The 25,086-nt window shown below is 34.4% G+C and overlaps 1 protein-coding gene across 3 annotated transcripts in view; it reads right to left on the bottom strand.

The window, feature by feature from the left end:
• PTPRQ (protein tyrosine phosphatase receptor type Q) overlaps positions 1 to 25,086 on the bottom strand; it is a 246,333-nt gene that overhangs the window by 124,487 nt on the left and 96,760 nt on the right. For all 3 annotated transcript variants that reach the window (XM_077845626.1, XM_077845627.1, XM_077845628.1), the window contains 6 exons: positions 24,625 to 24,807; positions 24,176 to 24,277; positions 20,111 to 20,231; positions 6,239 to 6,399; positions 5,371 to 5,516; positions 94 to 262 (listed from right to left, as the gene is read on the bottom strand). In XM_077845626.1, coding sequence (XP_077701752.1) covers positions 94 to 262; positions 5,371 to 5,516; positions 6,239 to 6,399; positions 20,111 to 20,231; positions 24,176 to 24,277; positions 24,625 to 24,807 — 882 coding nt within the window. The remainder of the gene's footprint in view (positions 1 to 93; positions 263 to 5,370; positions 5,517 to 6,238; positions 6,400 to 20,110; positions 20,232 to 24,175; positions 24,278 to 24,624; positions 24,808 to 25,086) is intronic.

The following is a 25,086-nucleotide window of genomic DNA, read 5'->3' as shown; positions in this document are numbered from 1 at the left end:
TTACTAGCAATACATACAAATAGAAAAAAGGATCTGAAATAAAGTTTAAAATTAATCCTATCAAAGATTAATAAATGCTTTTTGTTTACGTACTGTCTTGATCTGTATATACGTCAACTATGTCACTGCTTTTATTCCCATTTCCAACTGAAGTACTTGCTGTTACCCAAAATGTATAGTAGCTGAATATTGCCAGTTCATCTATTATTGCAGATACGGTCATATTGTCAAAGTCATTGGTTACTTCATCGAGTGTAAAATTCTGAAAAATAAACATATTGTTTTAATTGTTTAGAATATAGTTTTAATATACATGAACATTTCAATATAATTATTATCCATGAATTAGTTGTCTCTTATTATTTTAAGGTCAATTTTTGAGAAAAATCAACATAGAAAATTTTAGTGCAATAATTAAACTGGAAATATGTTGTACTAAAAGAAGAATGGATGATAGTAATTTTTAATCATAAAATTAACATACAAAATAGCAGAGTAGAAGCTCCCAGCTTATGAAGAATGTTCAGTGAGCAACGGAAAATGCTATAACTATACTGATCAGTGTCAGTTTTCCTTTTCTCTCTTTTTTTTTTAAAGATTTTATTTATTTATTCATGAGAGACACAGAGTGAAGGCAGAGACATAGGCTGAGGGAGAAGCAGGATCCCTACAGGGAGCCTGATGTGAGACTCGATCCCAGGACCCTGGGATCACACCCTGAGCTGAAGGCAGATGCTCAACCACTGAGCCACCCAGGCATCCCAGTATCAATTTTTCTTAGAAAACATTCAAGTATTTTTCAAAACACTGACCATATATTTTTGAATAAGTTTATGAGTATTATAAGAACTTTTATTTTTTCATCCTGTTAATGAAGAAATTATGAAAGTGTTCACCTCTCTCTGTCAACTCAAATGGTTATTATTCATCTTTAAAGGGGCTTTTTTTTCTATTATCATGGGGAGAACTGGGAAGTCAGTTAGATGCATTTTCTTTCTTATATGCAGAGTAAGAGCAACTTTAAAATCTTTTGCCTGACTCCTAGTTATATTTGTCCTAAGGCATTTCTTCAAGGTTAGGGAATTAATTTATGCAATCATTTCCTTTCTGACCATATTTTATTTTATTTTAATTAATTAATTTATTTATTTATTCATTTTTCACTGGAGTTCAATTTGCCAACCTATAGCATAACACCCAGTGCTCATCCCATCAAATGCCCCATCAGTGCCCGTCACCCAGTCACCCCAACCCCCCTCCCAACTCCCTTTCCACTACCCCTTGTTAGTTTCCCAGAGTTAGGTGTCTCCAATGTTTTGTCATCCTCACTGATATTTTCACTCATTTTCTCTCCTTTCACTAATTTTTATATTCTCCAAATGAATGAGCCCATATAATGTTTGTCCTTCTCCGATTTCTGACCATATTTTAAACACAAAACACATAGTTAAAGAAAAGTAATTCTAAAATGGACAATAGACTTAAAAATTATGTAGGCTATTAGTATGAATAAGTTTTAATAATAATGTCCACCTACATCAAGAAAACGCAATGATTCCAATCCTTACAAAGCTTTGAGCATCCTATAAACTGAAATTCAATTGTAGCAGAATAGCCCTCAATAAACCATCTAAACTCAAAGCTTTTCCTGTCTCAACTATAAAATGGGAATAACTATTTCTACTTCACAGATTTTGATGATTACATAACATTACATTACATAACATTACATAACATGAAACACATAAAAAATATCATATCTAGTACACAACTAAAAACAGAATAAATGATAATTAGTTCATTTAAATGAAAAACATAGGGTAATTTGAGGCTTGGGTGCCTCACTCAGTTAAGAATCCAACCCTTGATTTCAGCTTAGGTCATGATCTCAGGGTCCTGGGATGAGTCCCCACATCAGGCTCCTCGCTCAGCAAAGAGTCAGCTTGAGACTCTCCCTTTCTCTCCCTCTTCCTCTGTCCCTCTCCCCACCCTTGTGCTCATGCGTGCGCTCTCTCTCTCTCTCTCTCTCTCTCTCTCATAAATCAATCTAAATGAAAAACATAGGGTAGCCAATTTGACCAAAGTTTATAATTTGGTCCTATAAAAAATTAAATTCAGCAAAGTTCTGTGATCCTTTTGCCAGTTTTTGGTGGAGCTGGGGGGAGGTTATGAAGAATGAGTGCAATAAAAGATCTACCTCAATTTGTGGTTGCTTCTTTAGGAATAGATAAGTTAAAACAATATAACAACCTCATATAAAATATGATCTGTATACTTTAATATCTTTTGACATATCTATTTTATACAGGGAATAACTGGCTTATATGAAGGATCTCTTAAAAATATTAATGTAATTAATTAGTCAGCCATTTAAAAAGAAGGAAATCTTGCCATTTGCGACAAGGATGAACCGTGAGGGCATAATGCTGAATGAAATATGTCTGATGGAGAGAGACAAACACCATATGATCCCACTCAATGTAGAATCTAAAACAAAAATCCAAAACCATGAACATACAGATAAAAAGAACAGATTGATGGTTGCCAGAGGTGCAGGGTGGGAAGGGATAGGCAAAATGGGTGAAGGTGATCAAAAGGTACAGACTTCCAGCTATAAAATAAATAAGTCATGAGTATGTAATGAAAAAATATATTAATGTAGCTTTTTGGTATAAATTTTAATTTTTCTTTGTTATAGAACTTATTCTGATTATTACCTTGATGACTATTCAGAGATGAATTATTTTGAATCACCAGAAGCCATTCCTAATGATATGTGACTTAGCATGCATAGCCATGTAATGAATTTGGAATTAGATCAATGATCCAGATGATTACTTCAGTCATTTATTTGTTTTTGGAAAAAAAAAATACCTTTCAGCTCTAATTATCTAAGACTTACTATGTAAATGCATTTACAAGTGAAACCTTCCAAATTTGATTAATCAACCAGTACACTATTCATTTAGCATTCTTTTAGTATAGTAAGACACTGTGTCAGGCACAGGAGGAGACAGGACGTAAGTGGGTAGAAATGAAAATGTAGAAGAGTTAACACACTAAACAAAATATACAACAATGGAAAAAAGAACAAATGGTAGCAGAGAGATTAAATTCCCTAAGGTAAGAAGAAGGAAAAAAATCATTTCAAGTTCAAATGCTCCATAATTATAACTAAGAACCAAAAATAAAGTTGGTCTATTATAATAATTTTATGTTCCTTCAACTAAAAATATTGAGCACTAAACCTATGTATGATACAGTGCTGGAGGACTTCAGGGGATGGAAAGATAAGTGTTACATGACCCTTTTCTTCAAGTTATTTGCTATGGTATAGGAGCTAAGACAAGTAAGCAGATACCAGGAATGGAAAGCAGGTTATGATGTACCATGCTTGAGGTGTTCTACACAGTTCTAGGGGAAAGAGAAGGGGGAAGAAAAAAGCAATACACTTATTCTGCTACATGATTTTTATCTCAAGGATTTCTTCTATTCTCCCAACTCAAAATAGAAAATATGGAAGTGAAGATGCTGTATCTAACACTAACTTGAGGAACAAATTAAAGCACAGATGAACTCCGAGCAATATGAGAACTGTTTTCACATCATTAGCCTGTGCCCTCTTGCAGCTGTCACACTTAAAAGCATTCTTAAGGTTATTTAATAAAAGATTACATTTTCTAAGATAGATGAATTGTAAGTGGGATGGTATCATATACCCAGGTTTGAATAAATAGGCTCATAAGATCATGTTGAAACCGTAGTTAGATGTTTACACTTCATTATTTAGATGTCGACCAAGAGAACCAAAACAGAATTTTTTATATACAGGTCATAAAGTAAACTGTGCAGAGGCAAAATCTTTGCCAAGATTCAGAACTATGGACGCCACTCTGCAATATTTCTGTTAAATGCTTGAAAGAAGAAAAATCTGCATTTGAATGGCTTCCATGACATAAAGACACGTTGTAAATTTGTAAACAATCCCATTTCTTTCCTCCAAATAGAGTAGAACAAAAAGGAATAGCAAAATCGTTTAAGGTACATAGAAGGGGAAAAAAGGATCCTCCTTCTCCTTCCACACTTAAGGTATTTGTTTTAAAAATCTACATCTATAATGATGTATATATCTGTATCTTCATGTCTTTTTTTAAAAAAGATTTTATTTATTTATTCATGAGAGACACAGAAAGAGAGAGAGAGAGAGAGGCAGAGACACAGGCAGAGCGAGAAGCAGGCTCCATGCAGGGAGCCCGACGTGGGACTCGATCCCAGGTCTCCAGAATCACTGGCCAAAGGCAGACGCTAAACCGCTGAGCCACCCAGGCTGCCCTTCATGTCTTGAATTAGAGTAGTTTTCCTTTGGCATGGAGTCTTAAGTAGTCACACTTATTCAACCCTCACCCTTAGATGGCCTTGAGCAGAATGTAAAAAACAAACCAACCTTGACTTTCTCTTATTCACTGCTAGGTTAGTTCTGAGACAGCTGGCAAAATTCTGCTCTGACTCTACTGATCAAACCTAAATTGCATCATAGATACAGTAAGGCAAATAATACAATAAAGCATGCTCTACTTCCTGAGATTGCTGATTCCAAGAACTAACTCTAGTGGTTAAATTAATGATGTCAGTCACAAACACAACTGGACAATTCAAAATTACTAAGACTTATCTATGTTCTTCTATTAGAGTTCTATAAAATATTTGGTTTGAAAAAAAGTATTTGGTTTGGATAAATAAAGGAATTCTATTGAGTAAATTGAAAATACTTCTCTAAATGAAATGCATTTTAACTATTTCCATAACCATTATCATTCACATGAGAAAACTGTGCGACCCTAAAGCCCTGCATACTTTTAGTTAATCATATTCCTAGAGGTTTTATTACATCTAATGCTAAATAATAATAACAACCCCTCCTGCTAGCAGATGAAATTTTTTTAAATTGAAGAGAAATATGCAAACACATCCAAACATGAAAACTATTTATACTGTATACAAACAAAAGGGGAAAAAATTAGCTAAGAAATAATTGATGGTAAATTAAGCCATCAACTCCTTTGACAACACTTCTTGGGTAAGTGGAATTAAGGGCCATATTTATATACAGATTTTTAAATAGATGGTAGCTTCATTGTTAGCAATACATTTGAAATGTGTGAACATGCATAACTAGATTAAAATGTATCTGACATATTTCCACCACATTTTTTTCAGTGTCAATGGGAGTTTTATAAAATGTCTATGCATAATTATCAGTGTAAGATAAATGATTTTTCTATCATGCTAAGTCTATATCATCATCAATAAAACTGAAGGTTATAAATAAAGAACTATAAATAAAGAACCAGGAGAAAATTCAGGTCTTACCTGCACAAAAGTACCCGAAGTATTTCTGTAATAAACAGAATAATATTGTATAATCCCATTAGGTTTTGAAGGAGGCATCCAAAAGAGCATTATTGATGAAGAACTGAGATTTGCATAATGAACATCTTTGGGAGGATCACTTGGTGCTATAAAACAAATAATTGAACAAAAAACTATACTTGTGGCTCCAAATGATGTCTGAAATGTTCTAAATTTTACCTGTCATTGATAAGTGATGAGCATTATTTTTCAAAAGAAAATTTAAATTGGGAATAACAGCTAATTAAAAGTCAGAAATGAAATTCATAGGCTCATTGGACCATCTCTCTTACACTGTATCAATGCAACATCCAGGCAGCTGACAGATAGATTTCTTACTCGTAAAACACCATCCCAGCTCTAAAACATGCCTACCTCCCTGTATTTGAAAACAACATCATAACGAATTTCCAGTATAAAACACATAATATGAAATTATAATTTAACTTAGAATCTTGAAATTGAATACTAGAGAACAAAGGTAGCGAGCTGACTTCATGCATTTTATTTTGTTTCATTTAGGAAATACATAAATGCATACTAAGTGTCAAGTTCTGTGCTGAGTGCATCTACAAATATAAACTCATTTAATCTTTATAAGGACCCTATAGAATAGGTATATATTGTTTCCATTAATACAAATAGGAAACAGGCACAGAAAGATTAACTTTCCGAACATCACACAGCTAGGAAGTGACCAAAAAGCAAGTTTGCCTCCAAAATGATGACAGGTATTAGGCTTACTAATTCATTTTGATATTTAAAGCTTTTTTTTTTTTTTTTCTGAGTAGGTTATTCTTTTACTTGACCTACATCCAAAAGAACTCACCTCCCTCGGGTGTTCGAAAGTTAATGATACTGCTTCTCATTTTCCCATCACCAAACCTGGTGCTAGCTGTTACATAAGCATTATATTCAACATCATAGTCCAAATCTGAGAACTCTAGTGATGCTTCAGTTACATTGATAGTTTTTAATGACGATCTATCCCTACGAGAAAAAAAAGAAGTTATCTGTAAAATTGACTATTAAACGCTACATATATATTTTGAGCACAAGTACATTAAAAATAAGCAACATTAATGCACAGAAATATATTAATCGGGACTAATTGGATAAAGATGTCACTTATTTTGAAATGCTGAAAAGAGCGAAATCAAGAATTCAATAAATAAATTTGTTTTCAAGTATATTCAAAATTCATTCAAATGCTAATAGGATGTTCATATTAGAATTTGCTTGGACTGATTTTAATAGATCCCTAGGAATACTATGTAGTCTACATAGTTACATCACTCCTTTTCATACCCATGTTTTTTAGTTGTTCAAATATTTGGTCTTTTTAAGTGTACACAACATCTTATTTATACTCTTTGTCAAATTCACTTTTCATATATTGTACAAAAATAATATTTACCTTAGACCAATTAAAAAAATAGTAAATATCTGAATAGTAGTATCATCTAAAATAGTGAGCTTGTGGGTTATCCTTCATTTATTAATTATATTAATTAATTATCCTTTAATTATTAATTTATAGTAATAAATTATGTATTAATTGTAAGTAAACTGAAATAATGTCTGTATAACATACAAATACAAAAAAGAAAAAGGTAGAACTCATGTCTCTTATCCAATTAAAATCTTAGAAGTATTTAAAATGTCATTCCAGAAAAGAAAAAACAAATAAATGTTGATTAAAACTCTCCAAGTAAGTACTGAAATCCCAAGGGGGAAAAGAAAGTCTACAGAACAAAATGTTGCTAAGTAATATAATACTACAATTATTTTATTTCAGCCATGCTCGTGGAGTTTCTATAGCTTTGAATTAAGTATAGACTAGAATCTAAATTAAAAAAATGAACATGGATATAGCAGTGCTGAAAACTGCATTTCAAAAGAAATTTAGGAGTGCCTAGATGGCTCAGTCAGTTAAGCATCCTCTTGATTTCAACTCAGGTCATCATCTCAAGGTCCTGGTCCAACCCCTCCTCAGGCTCAGTGCTCAGTGGGGAGTCGGCTGGAGGATTCTCTCTCTCTCCCTCTGCCCTTTACCCCTCCTCCCTCTCAAATAAATGAATGAAACTTCTTTTCAAAAAAGTTTAGATTTTTAAGAGCAATTAATTATGAAAGAATGTAAGTAAGGGAATATGATCAACATCACAGAAAAAGTATCTATCTCTTCTGTAATCTCATTTTTTTTTCCTCTATGGTTTCACAAAGCACCCAAGAAGTAAATGGATATTTTTTCTGAATATAAAATGTTCTCTCTTTGCCATTGAAATAATTAAGGGTATCCACAAAGACATACATTTCAGGCATGGTTTTACCATTTTACTATTACAAAAGCATCAATCCACTCCAAATATCACGTATGGTTATCTAAAAAGTAGTTGGAAAGCTTACCACAGTGAGAAAAATATGGATTCAGAGTATGTGATTGGAGACAGGCAGGATTAGCAAGGCTATTGAGCAATTTGAAACAGTTCCATCAGACAGCCTCTCTCAGAAGCAGTAGGGACTTCATTGAGACCCTGGAGGAGGCTTTTAGACCTTAATGTTGTGGCTGTTAGTCTTGGAGAAAGATGCCTTGTCATAGAAACTTTACCCAATTCCATACTCCTGTCATTGGTCACAGGTCATTAGAACACTGCAGTATGGTTAATCCAGTTCAGATCTCCAAAGCTATGAAATTAACTAAAGTAATCTAATTGCATTTTATCTATTTTTAAAATTCCTTTTCAAGCTTATTTTTCAGTGCTATTTGATGCCTTGCATTACTTACCTGCTTGCCCTGACTTTCACAACAAAATACTGCAGATGACTATGCCTACAATAAGGATAACCCTGATTATGTTCCACAGATGATGTAGAATGGAGGCAATTACCTGAAAAAGGCGAGTCAAAAGTAAATTTTGTCTCATATATCCAGATATTTCACTAAGAAGAAAATAGTCTTTATAAATCGTCTTAATAACAAAACCAATAATCCACCTTAGGATATATGGATATAGTTTCTACATCTATACTGATTTACCCTGGGACAAACTAGTACTAACAAAATTTTTCAGATACTGATGTCTTGCTGTTTGAAGCTTGTTTGTTTTTCTTTTGGAATTTAGGATTGTTGCTGATATTTTAATGAGTAAGGTAAAAAAAAATATCTGAGCATAAGCAAACTTCAACTGAAATGTCAATTTCTGATCCAAGTTCAGAACATATCTTAAATAAGTAAGAGACAGTTTGCTAAACAACTGAGAACTAGGAAGTATAAAAGAGAGAAATACTGCTATCTCTGAGGATCTGACTCCCTCCTTGCTCTTAATGCAGTCGCCAGACTGGAAGAAACACCCATGAACCTCTGGCTGGATGCCAGAGCTTTCTGCTCTCCAAAGCACAGTCTCAGTGAGCAATCCTGAAGCTCACATGGGTGACTCTGTCCTGTGCATAAGAAACCCAGGTTTTACACTGCTATAATCTTTTGGTTTTAACTGGTTTAAATATCTGTTTTGATTAGTTTGAAAATATCATAATAGGAATATTAGGTGTTCCATTAGTGTTTATTTCCATTTATAAAAGTATATGTTTTTCTATATCTTGATTTTTTTTGCTTATTATGATCTATGTGATAATAACAATGATCTATATCATTACTTTTTTGTAGTTACCTGATTTCGATGTATCATAGTTACTCAGCCATTTGTCTGTAAGATCAACATTTAGGTTGCTTTTTCTCTTTCTCCCACTCTCTCTCTTTCTTTCTCCCTCTCTCTCTTTTATTTCTAAATTTTTTAAAAGATTTAATTTATTTATTCATGGGAGACACACAGAGAGAGGCAGAGGCACTGGCACAGGGAGAAGCAGGCTCCCTATGGGGAGCCCGATGCGGGACTCGATCCCAGGGCCCCAGGACCTGAGCAAAAGGCAGATGCTCAAACACTGAGCCACCCAGGTGGCCCGCCCTTTTAGTTACAAACCATGACACAATAATCATTCTTACACAAATACCTTTCCATAATGGCACTTGGATTTCTATGGGTTAAATTCCCAGTAGTGTAATCATTGAATCAATTTTTTAAAAAAATTTTAATGATCACTGTTCCAAATTATAAATGATTATAACTTAGACCCACAACAACAATGTGTGAGGGCACACCTTTTGACAAACTTTTATTACTAGTATGGATATAAATCTTCTTAATTATTGTAAGCTTAAGCCTCCCCCCAAAATCTAATCTGTACATCCTTAACCATTTGTGAGATAGAATATCTTTTCACATGTATATTGGTTTTTTGTGGTCCTTTTTTCTTTTTTGCATAATGTACACATCTTCTTTTCTATATTTTATTGTAATGTCTTAAATGGAACACAATATATATTAGAATTAGAAAGGCATTGTTCTAGTTAGTGTTCCAAACAAAGAAGGACAGATGCTTTCCCTAGTCCCTTTGAATCTAGAGATATGTATGCAATCAATTTGACAAAATTTATTGAATGTCTACTTTATTCAGGAACTATGTTAGAAATAAATATGAGTAAGAATCAGCCCCTGTCCTCAAATTTGACAAAATAGTAAATAATTATAAAACAATTCATTAATAACAATAAAATCCCTTTAAGGACAAGGACAACACCTCCCCCCAACCTGCCCCACCAATGACTAACAGCAAAGAAAAAGAGATGAGCAAAAAAATCAAATCAGTAAAATTTGACTATTGGTAACATCTAGAAAAAGAGAATACACTATAGCTCCCAAAGATGCAGGGAATTGTTGACTAGAAACTTAGTTTGCAAGGTTTGAGAGTAGAATAGGGAGTTGAGTATGGTGGGGAGAAAAAGAAAAGAAGCTTCCCTGAAAAAACAGGTCTAAGTCTTACATATCCAAAAGTATAAACTGTGTCAAAAGTTAAGGAATAAAATGCCAACAATACTTAATCTCTAAAATATATAACTTTCAACATCAGAAAAACCTCCTAGTCAGTGTAAATTTTTAAACTAAAGGGAGTCCTTAGTGTACTCATTTTACTGATTTAATTCTAGAAACTTATTAGAACATTTTAAGACTTTCTTGAATTTGAGGCATTGGAATAATTTAAATGACCTTGAAACTGTTCTGGACAAAAATAGGATACAGGTTTTCTGTCTATACTCATTGGTAAACACCAAGAAAATGTCTTGGGATAGGATTAATGGAGTCTTTAAAATCAAGTTATTTCCTCATTAAGGTATGATTTTTTTTTCAGAAGACAGACCACATTTTGACATCTAGGACATAAAGGAAATTCTAGAGTATATAAGCAGTTTCTTTGGTCTGGCTTATCACTTTCTTTGCTCATCTCTTATCTCATTGAGATCATGTTAAGTAACAACTGCCAGTGAAGAAATCTTGAGTACCAAAACCACTGGAGAAGACTGAAACAAATTCCATTTCCCTAAGCATAAGCATGAATGGTTTTCTACACATGATCTTCATTGAAAAGTCATGATCTTAATTCTAATCATCATTTGGTATTTTGTTCCATGTGGGTAATGATACATCCATCCTTGTCCATTCCTATGTACTTATTTTCAAAGCTATAATCTGTTGTTACCTAAATATTCTAGATTAATCATTTCACTCACTAAATAACACTTCCAATAATAATTTCAACATCCACTTACTTGACTCTGTCAAATAATCTCTTACTCTATGAACCAGTGATTTTCACTAATTTTCCCAGTATGAGGAACTTCTCTTCTATGTTCTACACTAGAACACTTACTTTGCATAGCTGAGGAGTACTAATACACCAGCAGTCATGTATTAAATAATCCCAAACTAGCAAGACATAAATAGCTGCATATTCTATGATCCTAAATCTTCTCTACAGTTTCAGAGAAAGTCTGAGTGAAAGTAGGGTATTTATTTATTGTTGCTGTCATTCTTATTGTCATCATTTGGTTGGCTGGTTGATTTGGCTTGGTTTTGTCTTGTTTCCCTTCAGCAGAAAAGACACATTTATAAGATTAAAGAAAAAGGGCATTAAAGAGAATGAGTTTGAAGCTGAGGAGCCATTTATTGACATGATCTTGGAGCAGACACAAGGAATTAAGGACAAGAAGACAGGAGGAGGGATTGTGCTTGAGTTGAAGGAGAAAGATGTCATTCCCTGAGAGTGGATGCAACTCCTCAGGCCAGAATAAAAAGCTTGGATTTTATTACAAGAGGAATGGAAAATCCTTGGGGTATTTTCTCTTGCAGTGTGATCTTTGGGTACATGGTTAAAGTTAAAATTTAAAATCCCCTACAATATTGAGATTCAGATTCTCTGGATAGATGGACAGATAGAAATATATGTATACCTTTATTCAAGCCTCAAAAATTCATGTATCTGGGCTGCCTCCCTCTCTAGCTTCATCATCTCCTGCTTTCCTCCTGTATTATTATAGTGAAGATATAGGGCTATTTTGCTGTTATCCACATAAGCTTCTTACTGTTAACCACGTCTAATGAAATTATTTGTGCTCCTCCAGGGTTCGTATATCACAGACTTTTCAGCTATGTGCCAATAAATTCCCATTTTTGCTTAAGCCAATTTAGGTTGGGTCCAGGCACTTGAAAATAAAAGCCTTAACTGAAACCTCTTCCCATTCTCCCAGCAGTTTCTCACATGCCTTGATCCTGAGTATTTTCACCATCTGTATCACTTATTCCTGAACAAGCTCTACTTTTTCTATATACTATAGGCAGAGACCAGTAGTCCAAATGGTGTACACATGAAACAGTATACTTATTCTCTCACAGTGAATATAGTCCATCAACTAATGCAGACCAAAAACAAGCCAGTGATTTTTTTTGTAGAAATAGCCCATTTGAGTTGATGCAATAAGCTCAATTTATTATAACTCCATAAGTGTTTATCACAAATATTTTTATCAAAGACTTCCCTAATCCTGTAAGTATACTGCTGAGTATTTAGAACAAATGCCAGTTATAATACTTATTCAGAGTGATTTGAGAAAAACATGATTTAGGACTACGACAGATCTAGGTCTGAATTCTTACTGTCTTCTTCAAGTTCTGTAAACTTAAGTAACTCCTTAACCTCAGAACTCATTTTCCACACCTACAGAATGGGAACAATATTCTCTTTATGGTATTTTTATGAAAAATAAATAAGAAAGTATAGGTTCAGTATACTGAACACATTTGTCCCAAAATTCTACTATAGTATCCTTCTTGAGCACTGTTGCCTAGTTCTCGAAGATGATTTGTTCCCCCAGTCTGCAATGCAAGGAAATCACAATCTCTCCCAGCTGTGTACATATCACAAATGTGATTAAGAGACCCATAAATTGAGGGTGTAAAGATCCACACGAGCAAAATACATGACTAAGAAGACTGGATTTGAAACAGGGTGTGGTGGGAACTGTGGTAAATTGCCAAGCAAATGCTCCATCTAAAGACAGCTTCTATTCAACTCCAGCTGATTTTTATCATGGGGAATATGGGAAACTTCACAATTTCTGTAAGAAACAAGGGAACCTGAATTTTTACTAGAGATCTATTCATTGTTAAATGCTGCAGGATTCTATTTAAAATTTTTCAAAAGCTCACAGGTCCAGCAAAGCACAGGTGGCCCACAAGTAGCCTGTTTGTGACTTGGCACCCACCTTCATCCAGGTCACTCAGAGAAATGACTAGCAAGACAGAACTGAGATGGAGATTTTAATAACCCATTAGAAACCTCAAGTTAAACAATTCAAGGGCATCCTTGTATTGAATCACTCCCTCTATCTGTGCTTGCTTCTCTTACCACCCCAATCTGACCCTAATATTCCATTTCTACAATGCTACGTATCAACTTCCTGGCACAGTTCATTTGTGCTTGCCTCCAAACATACACAATTGTTCCTCCAATCCGTAGAGGATACATCCCAAGACCTCCATTGATTTCTGCCGAAAACCACAGATGGTTCTGAACCCTATGTATATTATGTTTCTTTCTATATACACATACCTATGATAAGTTTAATCTATAAGTTAGGCACAGTAAGAGAGTTAACGACAAAAACTAATAATAAAATGGAATAATTAAAACAATATACTGTAATAAAATTGTGAATGTGGCCTCTCTCTCTTAAAATATCTTATTGTACTGTACTCACCCTCCCTCTTGTGATGATGTAAGATGATAAAATGCCTACGTGATAAGATGAAGCGAGGTGAATGATGTAGGCATTGAGATGTAACATTAGGTTTTTATTGAACTTTTGATGATTTGTCAGGAGGATCATCTACTTCTGGGCTGCAGTTGACTGTGGTTAAGTGGTTAAGTGACAGGAAACAACAAAGCAAGCAAAAACACAGATAAGGAGACTACTACACTGTGTCCACTGAGATGTTCTCCTGGCATATCATTCTAACTTTACAATCTTCCCTTTCTGATCTATATTGTATACTCAAACAGGTAGTATTTAAATATTTTCAAAAACTGGAAGCAACAGAATTTAACATACTTTTAGCATATAGAAGGCCATTTCCAAAGGTAAACTTTTATATTATGGGGGACATTATTTGACCAATGACATTTTTTAAAGAGCTGACTTCCTAATGTATTATTTAGCAAATATTTTTAGAATTATTTAACACATATATTTCATCTCTAGTCTACAATCATTTTTAAATTCTATATATATTCTTTATCTCCCCACAGAGTTTAATAAACATTTGTCACACTGATTCAGAATTACTTCTCAAAATTACTACTAAGAAAATAGAAACATTTAAAAGCCAAGATTTGTATATAAGCTAGAATTTTCAGCATTACTTTCACTCCAGTCTTTTAGCTATCCCTTATACGGTATTCACTCAGAAGTTTTAAAAACAAAACAAAACAAAAAAGAAACAACTGTTAAATTTTACTAAAAATATAGAAGCAAAATTGCTAAACAAATCCAAGTTGAATTCAACAGGTGGTTCCAAATTTACAATGGTTCAACTTAGGATTTTTCCACTTCATGATGGTGTGAACGCAATACACAGTAGAAAATGTACTTGGAATTTTAAATTTTGACTTTTTACAGGCTAGCCATATGCGGTACAATCCTTTCTCATGATGCTGGGAGAGGCAGCAAGCCACAGCTCCCAGTCAGCTACACAGTCATGAGGATCAACAACCAATACACTTACAACCATTCTGTACCCAGATGACAATTCTGTTTCAGTAAAGTATTCAATAAATTACAAGATATATTCAATGCTTTATTGTAAAGTAGTTCTGTGTTAGATGATTTTGCCCAATTATAGGCTAATATAGGTGTTCTACACACATTTAAGGTAGGCTAGGCTAAGCTGTGATATTCTGCAGGTTAGGTGTAGTAAGTGCACTTTTTACTTAATTGATATTTTCTACTTATGATGGGTTTATCAGGATGTAACCCTACTGTAAGTCAAGGGAGACCTATATAAGGTAAATAAATGAGCGTTGTATCAGTTTACTAAAATACTACTCCTCAATCCAAAGTATATTAAAAGAAGAAACTAACTGTTCTAACAGGGATTCATTTATTTAATGGAGGTTGCTCTTGCAAAGCAAAGATTGTTTATTGTTTAGACACAAATAAACAATTTATCAATATAACTGAGGAAAAAATGCTAATTTACCATCTTGATAAATGATAAAAACTATCTCACAAAACAAACTTTAAAAGGAAACATTTTAAAATGCAGGAAGTTAAAAAAGATTAAAAAATAAAATGCAGTTAAGTTTACATAAGATAAACTCAAAATGGTTGAAAGATCTAAATGTGAGATAGGAATCCATCAAAATCCTAGAGGAGAGCACAGGCAGCAAACTTTTTGACCTTGGCCACAGCAAGTTCTTGCAAGACACGTCCATAAAGTCAAGGGAAACAAAACCAGTAATGAACTATTAGTATTTCATGGAGATAAAAAGCTTCCGCACAGCAAAGGAAACAGTCAACAAAACTAAAAGGCAACCTATAGAATGGGAGAAGATATTTGCAAATGACATATCAGATAAAGGGTTAGTACCCAAGATCTATAAAGAACTTATCAAACTTAACACCCAAAAAAACAAAGAATCAAGTCAAGAAATTAGCAGAAGGCATGAACGGAGAAGAGCTACAAGCGCATGAAAAAAAAATGCTCCCCATCACTTGTCAACAGGGAAATACAAATCAAAACCACAATGAGATACCACTTTACACTGGTAAATATGGCTAAAATTAACAAGACAGGAAACAACAAATTTTGGTGAGGATGTGGAGAAAGGGAAACCCTCTTGCACTGTTGGTGGGGATGCAAACTGGTGCAGCCACTCAGGAAAACAATGGGGAGGTTCCTTAAAAAGTTAAAAATAGAGGTACCCTACAACCCAGTAATTTCACTACTGGGCATTTACCCCAAAGATACAGCTGTAGTGAAATGATAGGACATTGCACCCCAATGTTCATAGCAGCGATATCCACAATAGCTAAACTGTGGAAGGAGCCATGATGTCCTTTGACAGATGAATGGATAAAGAAGATGTGGTCTATATACACAATGGAATAGTACTCAGCCATCAGAAAGGATGAATACCTACCACTTATATTGACGTGCATAGAACTGGAGGGTATTACACCGAGTGAAATAAGTCAATCAGATAAATAATAATTATCATATGGTTTCATTTGTATGCAGAATATAAGAAATAGTAAAAGGGATTATAAGGGAAGAGGAGGAAGCTGAGTGGTGAAAAATTAGAGAGGAAGACAAACCATAAGAGACTCTTAACTTTGAGAAATAAACAAAGGGTTGCAGAAGGGGAGGTGGATAGGAGGTTAGGGTAACTGGGGGATGGCATTAAGGAGAGCACATGATGAGATGAGCACTGGGTGTTATAATATATGCTGGCAAATTGAATTTAAATTAAAGAAATTTTTTAAACTAAAAAATGAGCATGCCATCTAAAAATCAAATGTGACTCATCACAAATGTGATGGCTAATTTTAGCCATCGCTGGTCAGAAATGTCTGCACGTTAACCCTCATTTTGTAGAGAAATATTCATGACAAACAGAGAAGTCATCCAGTATAATGAATAAAATCGGCAGTTTGCATTTTACAGACAAACTGAAAATAGCAAACATCCAAAGATGTTGTTTTTAAAAACAGTTTGGTGATAATTGGAACAACAAAAATAATGGAACCTGAGAAGTATGAGGGAAATGTGAATCCCTGAAACAGGAATGCTGCTAATAATGATACCACCATTTATACGGTATTTTAAGAGAACCACACAGATAATTGAATGGCAGCGCCAGAATTTAATCCCATGTTTCCAAAAGTGTTCCAAGTCCCAGGTTAACAACAAAAAAATGTAATGTTAAAACCTTTAATAAGGAGTTCTTTCTCTGACCTTTGAAATCTAATTCCTGGGATGTCTAAGTTGCTAGACTTAATATATTAAAAGCCATTTCTCTAATTTCAGTAAGTTGTGAAATATCTTTAGAGTTTTAATAAATTTATGTATCCTTTTTTAAAAAAAATCCTTATTTTAACACCTAAAAAGAAAGATTCACATATTCATTCCAATAGCTGTATTGGGCTTGGCTGCCCAGTAGTACTGTTACACACACACTCAGGCACTTGGAAGGTCATTGAATGGCTCTTTAACCGAACAAGTCAGGATAAAGTGGCCACATTCCCACAACTGGACTCCAAGTTCATTTTTCACAAGGACACCTTACTCAAAACAGGCCGTGGGGCAGCCGCACTTGAACCTTGCCTCTGGATTGTGAAACCAGTGAAGTTAGCATGATTCTTATGGCTTCTTTGACTTCAGAGTGTCTTATTTATTGAAGTGGAACTTTCTGAATGGAGAGGCTGAGATCCTGCCTGCTTAGTGTGTATGTGTGTGTATACATATAACTTTCAGTAGCATTCTAGATTCAGGCAGGCAGTCCACAGTAAAATACATGTCATAGCCTGTTTTTGACAGATTATACAGCAGCCCTGGATCAAGGATTTCTTTCCCTAGAAGAGTCTTAAGATTGTTTGCTACCTAATGCTTTGCTTCTTTGGCTATTTGCTAGTTTTGATGAATTTGCTGTGATCCAGGAGGGTTTTCAAGTGTTTCTTTTTGAGTCAGCCTACAACTGGGAATATACTTAAATAGTCTTAACAGGAGGTCCCTGGCTCCTTCTACAGAGGAGGGAGGTAGTTCTCTTGGAGGATACAGCATGTACTGACCACCCTAATTTTGCAATCTTAAACTCTCCAGCTGATCCTAGGAGCAACTTCTCTGGTCCAATGTCTCTATGAATAACTCTCTGAATGACAGGAAGATGGGCTTGCTCCTTTTCAGGATGAAGAGAAAAATGACAAGCCTCTTAGAAAATCTCTGTTTTCAATATGCTACCACGTTCAGCAAGATCTAAAAGCCCTCTAGCAGATCATCTGGAGTTAGGGAAGGATGTGGAAGTCACCGTTTGCATCTTCCCACTGCAGAATGGTGAGAGCATCTAGCTACCTGAAGGTTGAGACAGACGTGCCAAGGGAGCCAGGGCACTAGAAGAAGCCTGAGGTTGGATCAAGGATAAAACAGAAGATCAGCATCTTGAAACTAGAAGCTATGACTGCAGGTGGGCAGCAGCAGGATTCCCAAAGAGCCAGATGAGATGTATCACAGACTTGAGATTCTCTGACCCCACTTTCAGGGGGCTTCCCTTGCACTTAGAATCCATTCTATGAGGTAAGACAGAAAAGAGACACACCTCACAACAGGAGAGAGAAAGCACCACTATGGAGTGGAACTGACAGCAGGATCACTATACAGACAGACCAGACTGTCCCACAGTGTGGGCCAGAAGCCCCAGCGGGTAAAATCTTGATTTTCACTTTTATTAACTTGTTTGACTTTCATTTTTTTCTAACTCAGTAAAATAGTGTCAAACATTGCAAAGTCATCATCGAGTCATCTCTCTCTCTCTCTCTCTCTCTCTCTCTCTCTCTCTCTCCTCTCTCTTTTTTATCCCAGAGTCAATACATCAAAGTGAGGGTTTTATGTATTGAATTTTCATGAAGCAGTAGAGCTATGTCGTCAACTCTCCTTTCCAAATGTAGAAATAAATCTACCCATTTATCTATTCCATTGTCAATAACATCTATTCCCCAGACTACTAAAATAGTCTCTGAGCTAATATCCTTGCTAACAGTTTGCCATGTACAATTCTTTCTCCATAGAGTATCCAACATACTTAAAATTCTCTAATAAGTCTTATTACAGTTAAAAAGAAAAATCAAATCCTTATTGTGGCTTGGCTTCTGACCTTTGTCTGCCTCCTTCTCCTCAGTATTACTCTGTCTCTCTAACCCCCAACAACACTGACCTCTCTGGTCTTCAAAATGACAAATTATGTTTCTTCACAGAGCCTATATAGCTGATGTTCTTTCTTCCTGGAAAATCCCACCTGGCAGATCTTCACATGACAAAAAGCTCCTTCTTGTCATCCAGATTGTAACTCAAAACCACTTTTTCAAAAAGGATTTCCTCAAGCATCCCATCAAAAGTAACCATCTTTTCCCTGACTTTCCTTCATTTGTTTATGAGACATATAGTCCATTTATCACTTTGGAATGTAAGTTCCTTGAGGGCAGGAGTCATATGGGCTTCTTGCTCACTGGTATATAGGCACTTTATCAATTTTGCTGAATGAAGTCATGAAAAATGGATAAACCAGGCCACAGAGGAGAACAGTTACCTTCTTCTCATTGCTTCTCTTCCTACTGGTATTTCTCATGTCACTCTCAATTTCTCTATGACTAGACAAAATGACTAGGTATCAGGCAATGCCAACAAACGGAAAATGTAGTCCTAGAGAATGGTATGCGAAGGGTTAAAGAGAGATTAGGGAAAGAAAAGTCTTAGTCTAGGAGAGTAAAGAGTAGACTTCTTTAAAACATCGTAGCCTCTCAATGTTGGACCTTCAAGTCAGGAATATAAAGGTTAAGAAATGCCTATGTTATATAAAGTATTACATAAATTGTATTTTCTGAGTTTAAATATTTAAAATTTACTATGAGATATATAACTGGTGAATATATTTTTAAGAGGACGTACGTTAGATCAAAGTGAGGGTTTTTATGTATTGAGTTTTCATGAAGCAGTAGAGCTATGTCAATTGACATGAGATGTGCTATAGGATTTAATCTTTTTCACAACTGACATAAATAGGGAATCAGGGTAAAGGTAATCAGAAAAAAATAGATACACTGCTTAAATTTCATTAGAAATTTGACCTTAAATAACATATTTCTGAAGAAATATTCTTCAGTTAAATTTTAGTTAAAATTGTTCTGCTCAAACTTAACAAGACAGTGACAATACAGAATATTTGTGTAAAACTCTGAGTTTAAATTATATGCTTGTAGTCACATAAGTTGATCAGTCAGTGGCTTTTAAGAGCAGAAATTTAGTATAATTATGCATGATATATACTTTTTTAGGTACAAAAATTATGTTATTTGACAATGCTTGGACCTCTGCATACTATGGGAAAGACTTGTTTCTTAAAAAAAACATATTAACTAGCCCATTAACAATCAGGTTCTTAATGCAGCATCACATTCTGAAATAAAAAAACTACATTCCTATTATGTTACAGATTAATACTTGTTCTCAGAACTATTTCCAAAAAAGAAAAAAATTCTTACCAGACATAAACTGTGTAATAGAGGATAATTCCATTTGGCTCCAGGGGTGGTTGCCATGACAACTTCACCGTGACACCAGACAACTGTTTTACAGAAAAGTCTTGGGGGGGAGAATCAGGAGCTGAAAAGTTAGGGTAAGGATAGTACATTTTATCAAACATATATAAGAGAAGGCTAAAATGGAAACGCGCTAAGTTTTCATTATAAACATGCTGGTAAATGAATCAAGTTCACTGCCTTTCTTCGTGAGCATGGGAGACTAATTGTTTACTTTCAAAATGAGATGATAAAAAGAGATTTTGCATGGTGGTGTTAGAACATCTGTTTCTGTGATTCAATGGAAAAATATATTTCATGAGAAAAAAGAACAAGGGGTATGTCACAGTGATTCACCTACTGTTCAAGTACATCTCGGTAAATTATCATCCTCTAGTAAAAATAAGACGACTGGGGTGAATAAATATAATATGTTGTGAAAGTGCTCCTCAAACAATAAAAAGAAGTAGAAGAAAATCACACATTCAAGAAGTGGTAAAGTGATAAGCATAACACTGGGAGAGAAGTTAAAATGACTGACCTCACAAATAAAAACTACATTCCTCAATTTCGGTTGTCATTTAACTGTAAAATAGTATCAAAATCTGTTCACGGAGTCTTCAAAATTGAATGGTGACAAAGAAAACCAATGTAGCACATAAACAAGAGTATGGACAGGTTAGGGTCTACTTCTAATTCTGCTAGAACAGCATAAGGATTCAAATACCTTAGCCATCCTGCACCGTATAAGCACTAAAAAAGGTTACTAGCAACCTACTTGGCCAAGTTTATGTTTACATTTAGATAAAACATTTAGGATGGCATTTCTCAGGTCTGTGTAACACCACAGTAATGTATTAGAAAATTAATATACAATTTTTTGCATATAGAAGAGTATAAATTACAACTTTTTTATCACTGTTATAGTTATATATGGAAAGTGAACTCATAGGTAGCTAGTAGAAGTTTTAAGAATTTGCCCAGATCTTTGAACAACATTAACTTATAGATGAGCACATGTGCATATCACTTTTTTCCAATAATTTGGGGAAAATGCCACCTGAATTATTTTAATTTCTTTTGATTTTCTGAATAATCTCGACTAGAGTTGTGTGTGTACCTATGCCTATATGTGTATATGTGTGTTTTCATTATTTTGGTAACAACTTTCCAACAACAAAAGAATTATTGAGTAGAGAAAAGTTTTATGAGATGAATTCTAAGGAATAATGGTGACAGCTATATTCGTATTTTCATTTGGTATTCTCACAGGCCCTACAATAAAAATGCTATCAAATATTGATTATCACAAGAATCCATATGTCACTTGGAAATGTCTGTTTCCCAAGATCTGAATTATTCTGAGAACTCTTTCATTTGTCAAAACAAAAGCCTATGGTATTTTTTTCTAACATCTTTGCAAACTTAACTTTTGTTTATTATTGGAAAAAAGGGATTTCAATAAAAAATAGTACTGATATAGAACATAGTATGCTGTAACTAAGCATTTCTATTCTATAATATGCTTTACGACTTTCATGTCAAATATCAGAAATTCTGTTTTATTTTTAATTTTAGTATATCCTTGGGTATTTTCCTTTTTATGTAAAGCTTTTTATTGCTAACTTAATATAATTAACATGTCAACTAAACAAAATATGTACTATAGCACACTAAGATTTAATCATTCTGGCATCTGCATTCTGAAACACAATAAAAAAAAATGAAATTGGTGAAAGGGATTAAGAGGTACAGGGGCAGTCAGGGTGGCTCAGCAGTTTAGCGCTGCCTGAAGGCGCCCAGGGCCTGATCCTGGAGACCTGAGATGGAGTCCCGCATCCGACTCCCTGCGTGGAGACTGCTTCTCCCCCTGCCTGTGTCTCTGCCTCTCTCTCTCTCTCTCTCTGTGTGTCTCATGAATAAATAAATAAATAAATAAATAAATATCCTTAAAAAGAGCTACAAACTTCCAGTCATAAAATAAATTTTTAAAAAATTAAATTTACTTCAAAAAAAGGAAGGAAAATTAGAATACATAAATGCAATAACATCTTTTGAAATCTATCCAATTCATATAACAGAGCATATGAGAGTAGGTGCGAAGGGGATGCACAGACTCATCCTCCCTTGGCCTCACATGGTCTTTCCTATCTCTCATCCTACCCTCTCTCTTCACTCACCTTCCTTTAGGTCATAGCTTAGATATAACTTCCCCAGCTACACTTTCTCTGATGCCTGAGAATAGCTAAAATCCCTCCTTTGTCCTGAGGAGTAATTTGGGGGAATACTTAAAAACCAGTGAGTAAAGTTTTAAGATTATTTGTCCATACACAAATCAAATTTAGATCTCTTCCCTTAAATCGCAAGTTTCATGAGAGTGAAGAGCACCTGATACCCAATAAAGCAAAGCTTCTCAGTCCTTTATCCATCTTTAATTTGCTCTGATTTTTCAATAAAGGAGCCTTGTTCTTCACCCTGTTCATTAGCAATTATACCAATGACTTGGCCAAGGACTTAGATGGTGAGTTTAACAGTCCAGGTAATTCAGGTACATGGTGTAAGTTGAAACTATTGATTTAAGTGGTAAAAAAAAAAAACAATCTGTGCAGAATATATGTTTACTACTGGTTTGGGTTCCTTCATATAAGACCTTAATTTCTCACCATCAGGACTATTTCATTAAATTGGAAAAAGAAAAGTTAGGTACTATATCTAGAAGGGCGTTGCATAAATGATATAGCACATCTTTGTTAGGCATTATATAAAATGGAAAAAAGAAAAAATTAAATAAATAAAATGGAAAAAAGAGCTATCTTCACCCCTGCCACAGTTTTTAACAATTGTCTCATTGGGAAGGATTTATTTATTAGGCTAATTTTAACTTTCTCTCAACACAAAAAACTGCACTATGAAAAAATGAAAATTTGGACATATGAGTTTTGGTGGAGAAATAAGTATAGTAAGCAGAGGCAATGACTAAGGAAGACCAATCCATGAGAGTACTTCGAACCTGGGACAAACCAGAGCCGACCACTAGGATGCCTTGGTGAAGTAATCTGGTGGAGGGAAAAACAGGGAAGGACCTGAAATAGAGGAGAAGGCTCTGAAGACTGTTATTTTGAATAAAATAAGAATGATGCAGAGCAAAGCCTTCCTTCTTCTAGAAGTATATAATGCACATTTTGTCCTGATGAATGCCTAGAATCTGAACATCCACAGAATGCAACCAAACTTGAAGATGGGAAAACTGGAAGGGCGGGGGAAGATACACTTAGGATACATACAGACCCTCCCCCCATGACAACAGGACTTCCTTTTGCAGAAACAAAAATAAGTCTCAAATATATACCATGCATAAAACATAAAATGCAAATCCAAATCCCAAATACATTCCTCAGAAGTAGTTTTCTTAGCATGATATATGCCTAGAACTTGGTGAAGTACCAGTGTAAAGTGGTCTCAGTAGTAAAGTTGATTTTATTCAGGTTAGGAAAAGATACGTTTAAATATTCAATATGAAGGCTATTAACATTCAGGAATAGCATCTTGGCAAATTATGTAGAGAAACCTGGAAACAGGCCTGAACTCATTCGCAACCTAATCCTAATATGGTAAAAAAAGGTTGTAGGTTAACATTACAGAGTCTACCTCAAAACCGATGTAAATGTCTATTCTTATGAACATTAAAGCTGAAAAACACAGTCGTAACATACATTAGGTGATGTTTAAACCATTCAGACCAAAATTTTAGCCTTAAGAATTCCCTTGAAAAAGAATTACTGATTTTTTACAGAGCACGGGAGACTTCAGAATCAAAAAAGAACATTTTATACCTGACTTTATTGAACACAAATCTGACTTTGCTAGTTTCTCTTTATTCCATGCCAGTGAAATCTCTGTATGATGCCGGCATGGTACACAACTGATATCCAAGTCTATGAGACTTTTTACATTATATCTTCATTTTATACACATATTGTTTTGAAATGTGATGGATCCAAAATATATCAGTATCCACTACTATATTACCATCTTCTTCAGTCAGTACATTTAGGGGCTCACTCCGCACTCCTTCACCGCTGAGTGTACTAGCAGACACCTCGATCTTGTATTGGGTATATTTCTTCAGTCCTAAAAAGATATTAAATAGATAAGACTTATAAAATATCCTTTAGTAACATGCAAGAGGCAAACTATGAAATGACTCTTAAAATTCCAAAAGTAAAACTAAATGAAAATGAAGCCTTTTCAAACAGCAAGTCCTATTACAAAGACAAAGTATATAGGATAATGTAACAAAGGATTGACTTATTTTTTCATGTGACTGTAATAAATGCCTAGCTTATTTAACTTAAAGAATTGTCATGCCCTGTAAAAGACTAATCATATTTACCATTTATAATATAACAGCAAGCTGATATTTTGTGGCCATACTGTCAATATTAATATAAATGCCAAACATCATATATTATTTTTACCTTTAATACTTTGGGTCAAAGAGGTTGTATTTATAGTTCTTTCCTCATTTTCACTACTTCTCCTGAGATAAATTGTATATTTTTGTATGATTCCATTAGGACTACTTGGGGGAAGGAATGATAGCTCAATCTCTCCAGAAGATATGTTTTTGTAAGTAATATTTTCTGGTGCATTATCAGGCACTGGGAAAAGATAAAAATATAAATGCATAAAATAATTTCATCCTAAAAATATATTCTGAAAAAAAAAACACATTTTGCTTAAATTTTTACCTAAGTACACTAGGATATATATATAAGAACATCCTAAATGGAATAAGAGACAAAACTTATACACTTATAACTATATAAGAAATTGCATCTCAAAAGAATATTCATACTATGATTCTATGGAATAATGCTTATAGGATGATATTCTTATTTAAATGCTTAAGACAGTATTAATTAGACTATCATTGTAAA

Source organism: Canis aureus, chromosome 13 (genome assembly GCF_053574225.1).
Source record: "Canis aureus isolate CA01 chromosome 13, VMU_Caureus_v.1.0, whole genome shotgun sequence".
NCBI classification, from domain to species: Eukaryota; Metazoa; Chordata; class Mammalia; order Carnivora; family Canidae; genus Canis; species Canis aureus.
The sequence above is the reverse complement of the archived record's forward strand: the minus strand, read 5'-3'. Positions and strand labels throughout refer to the sequence as shown.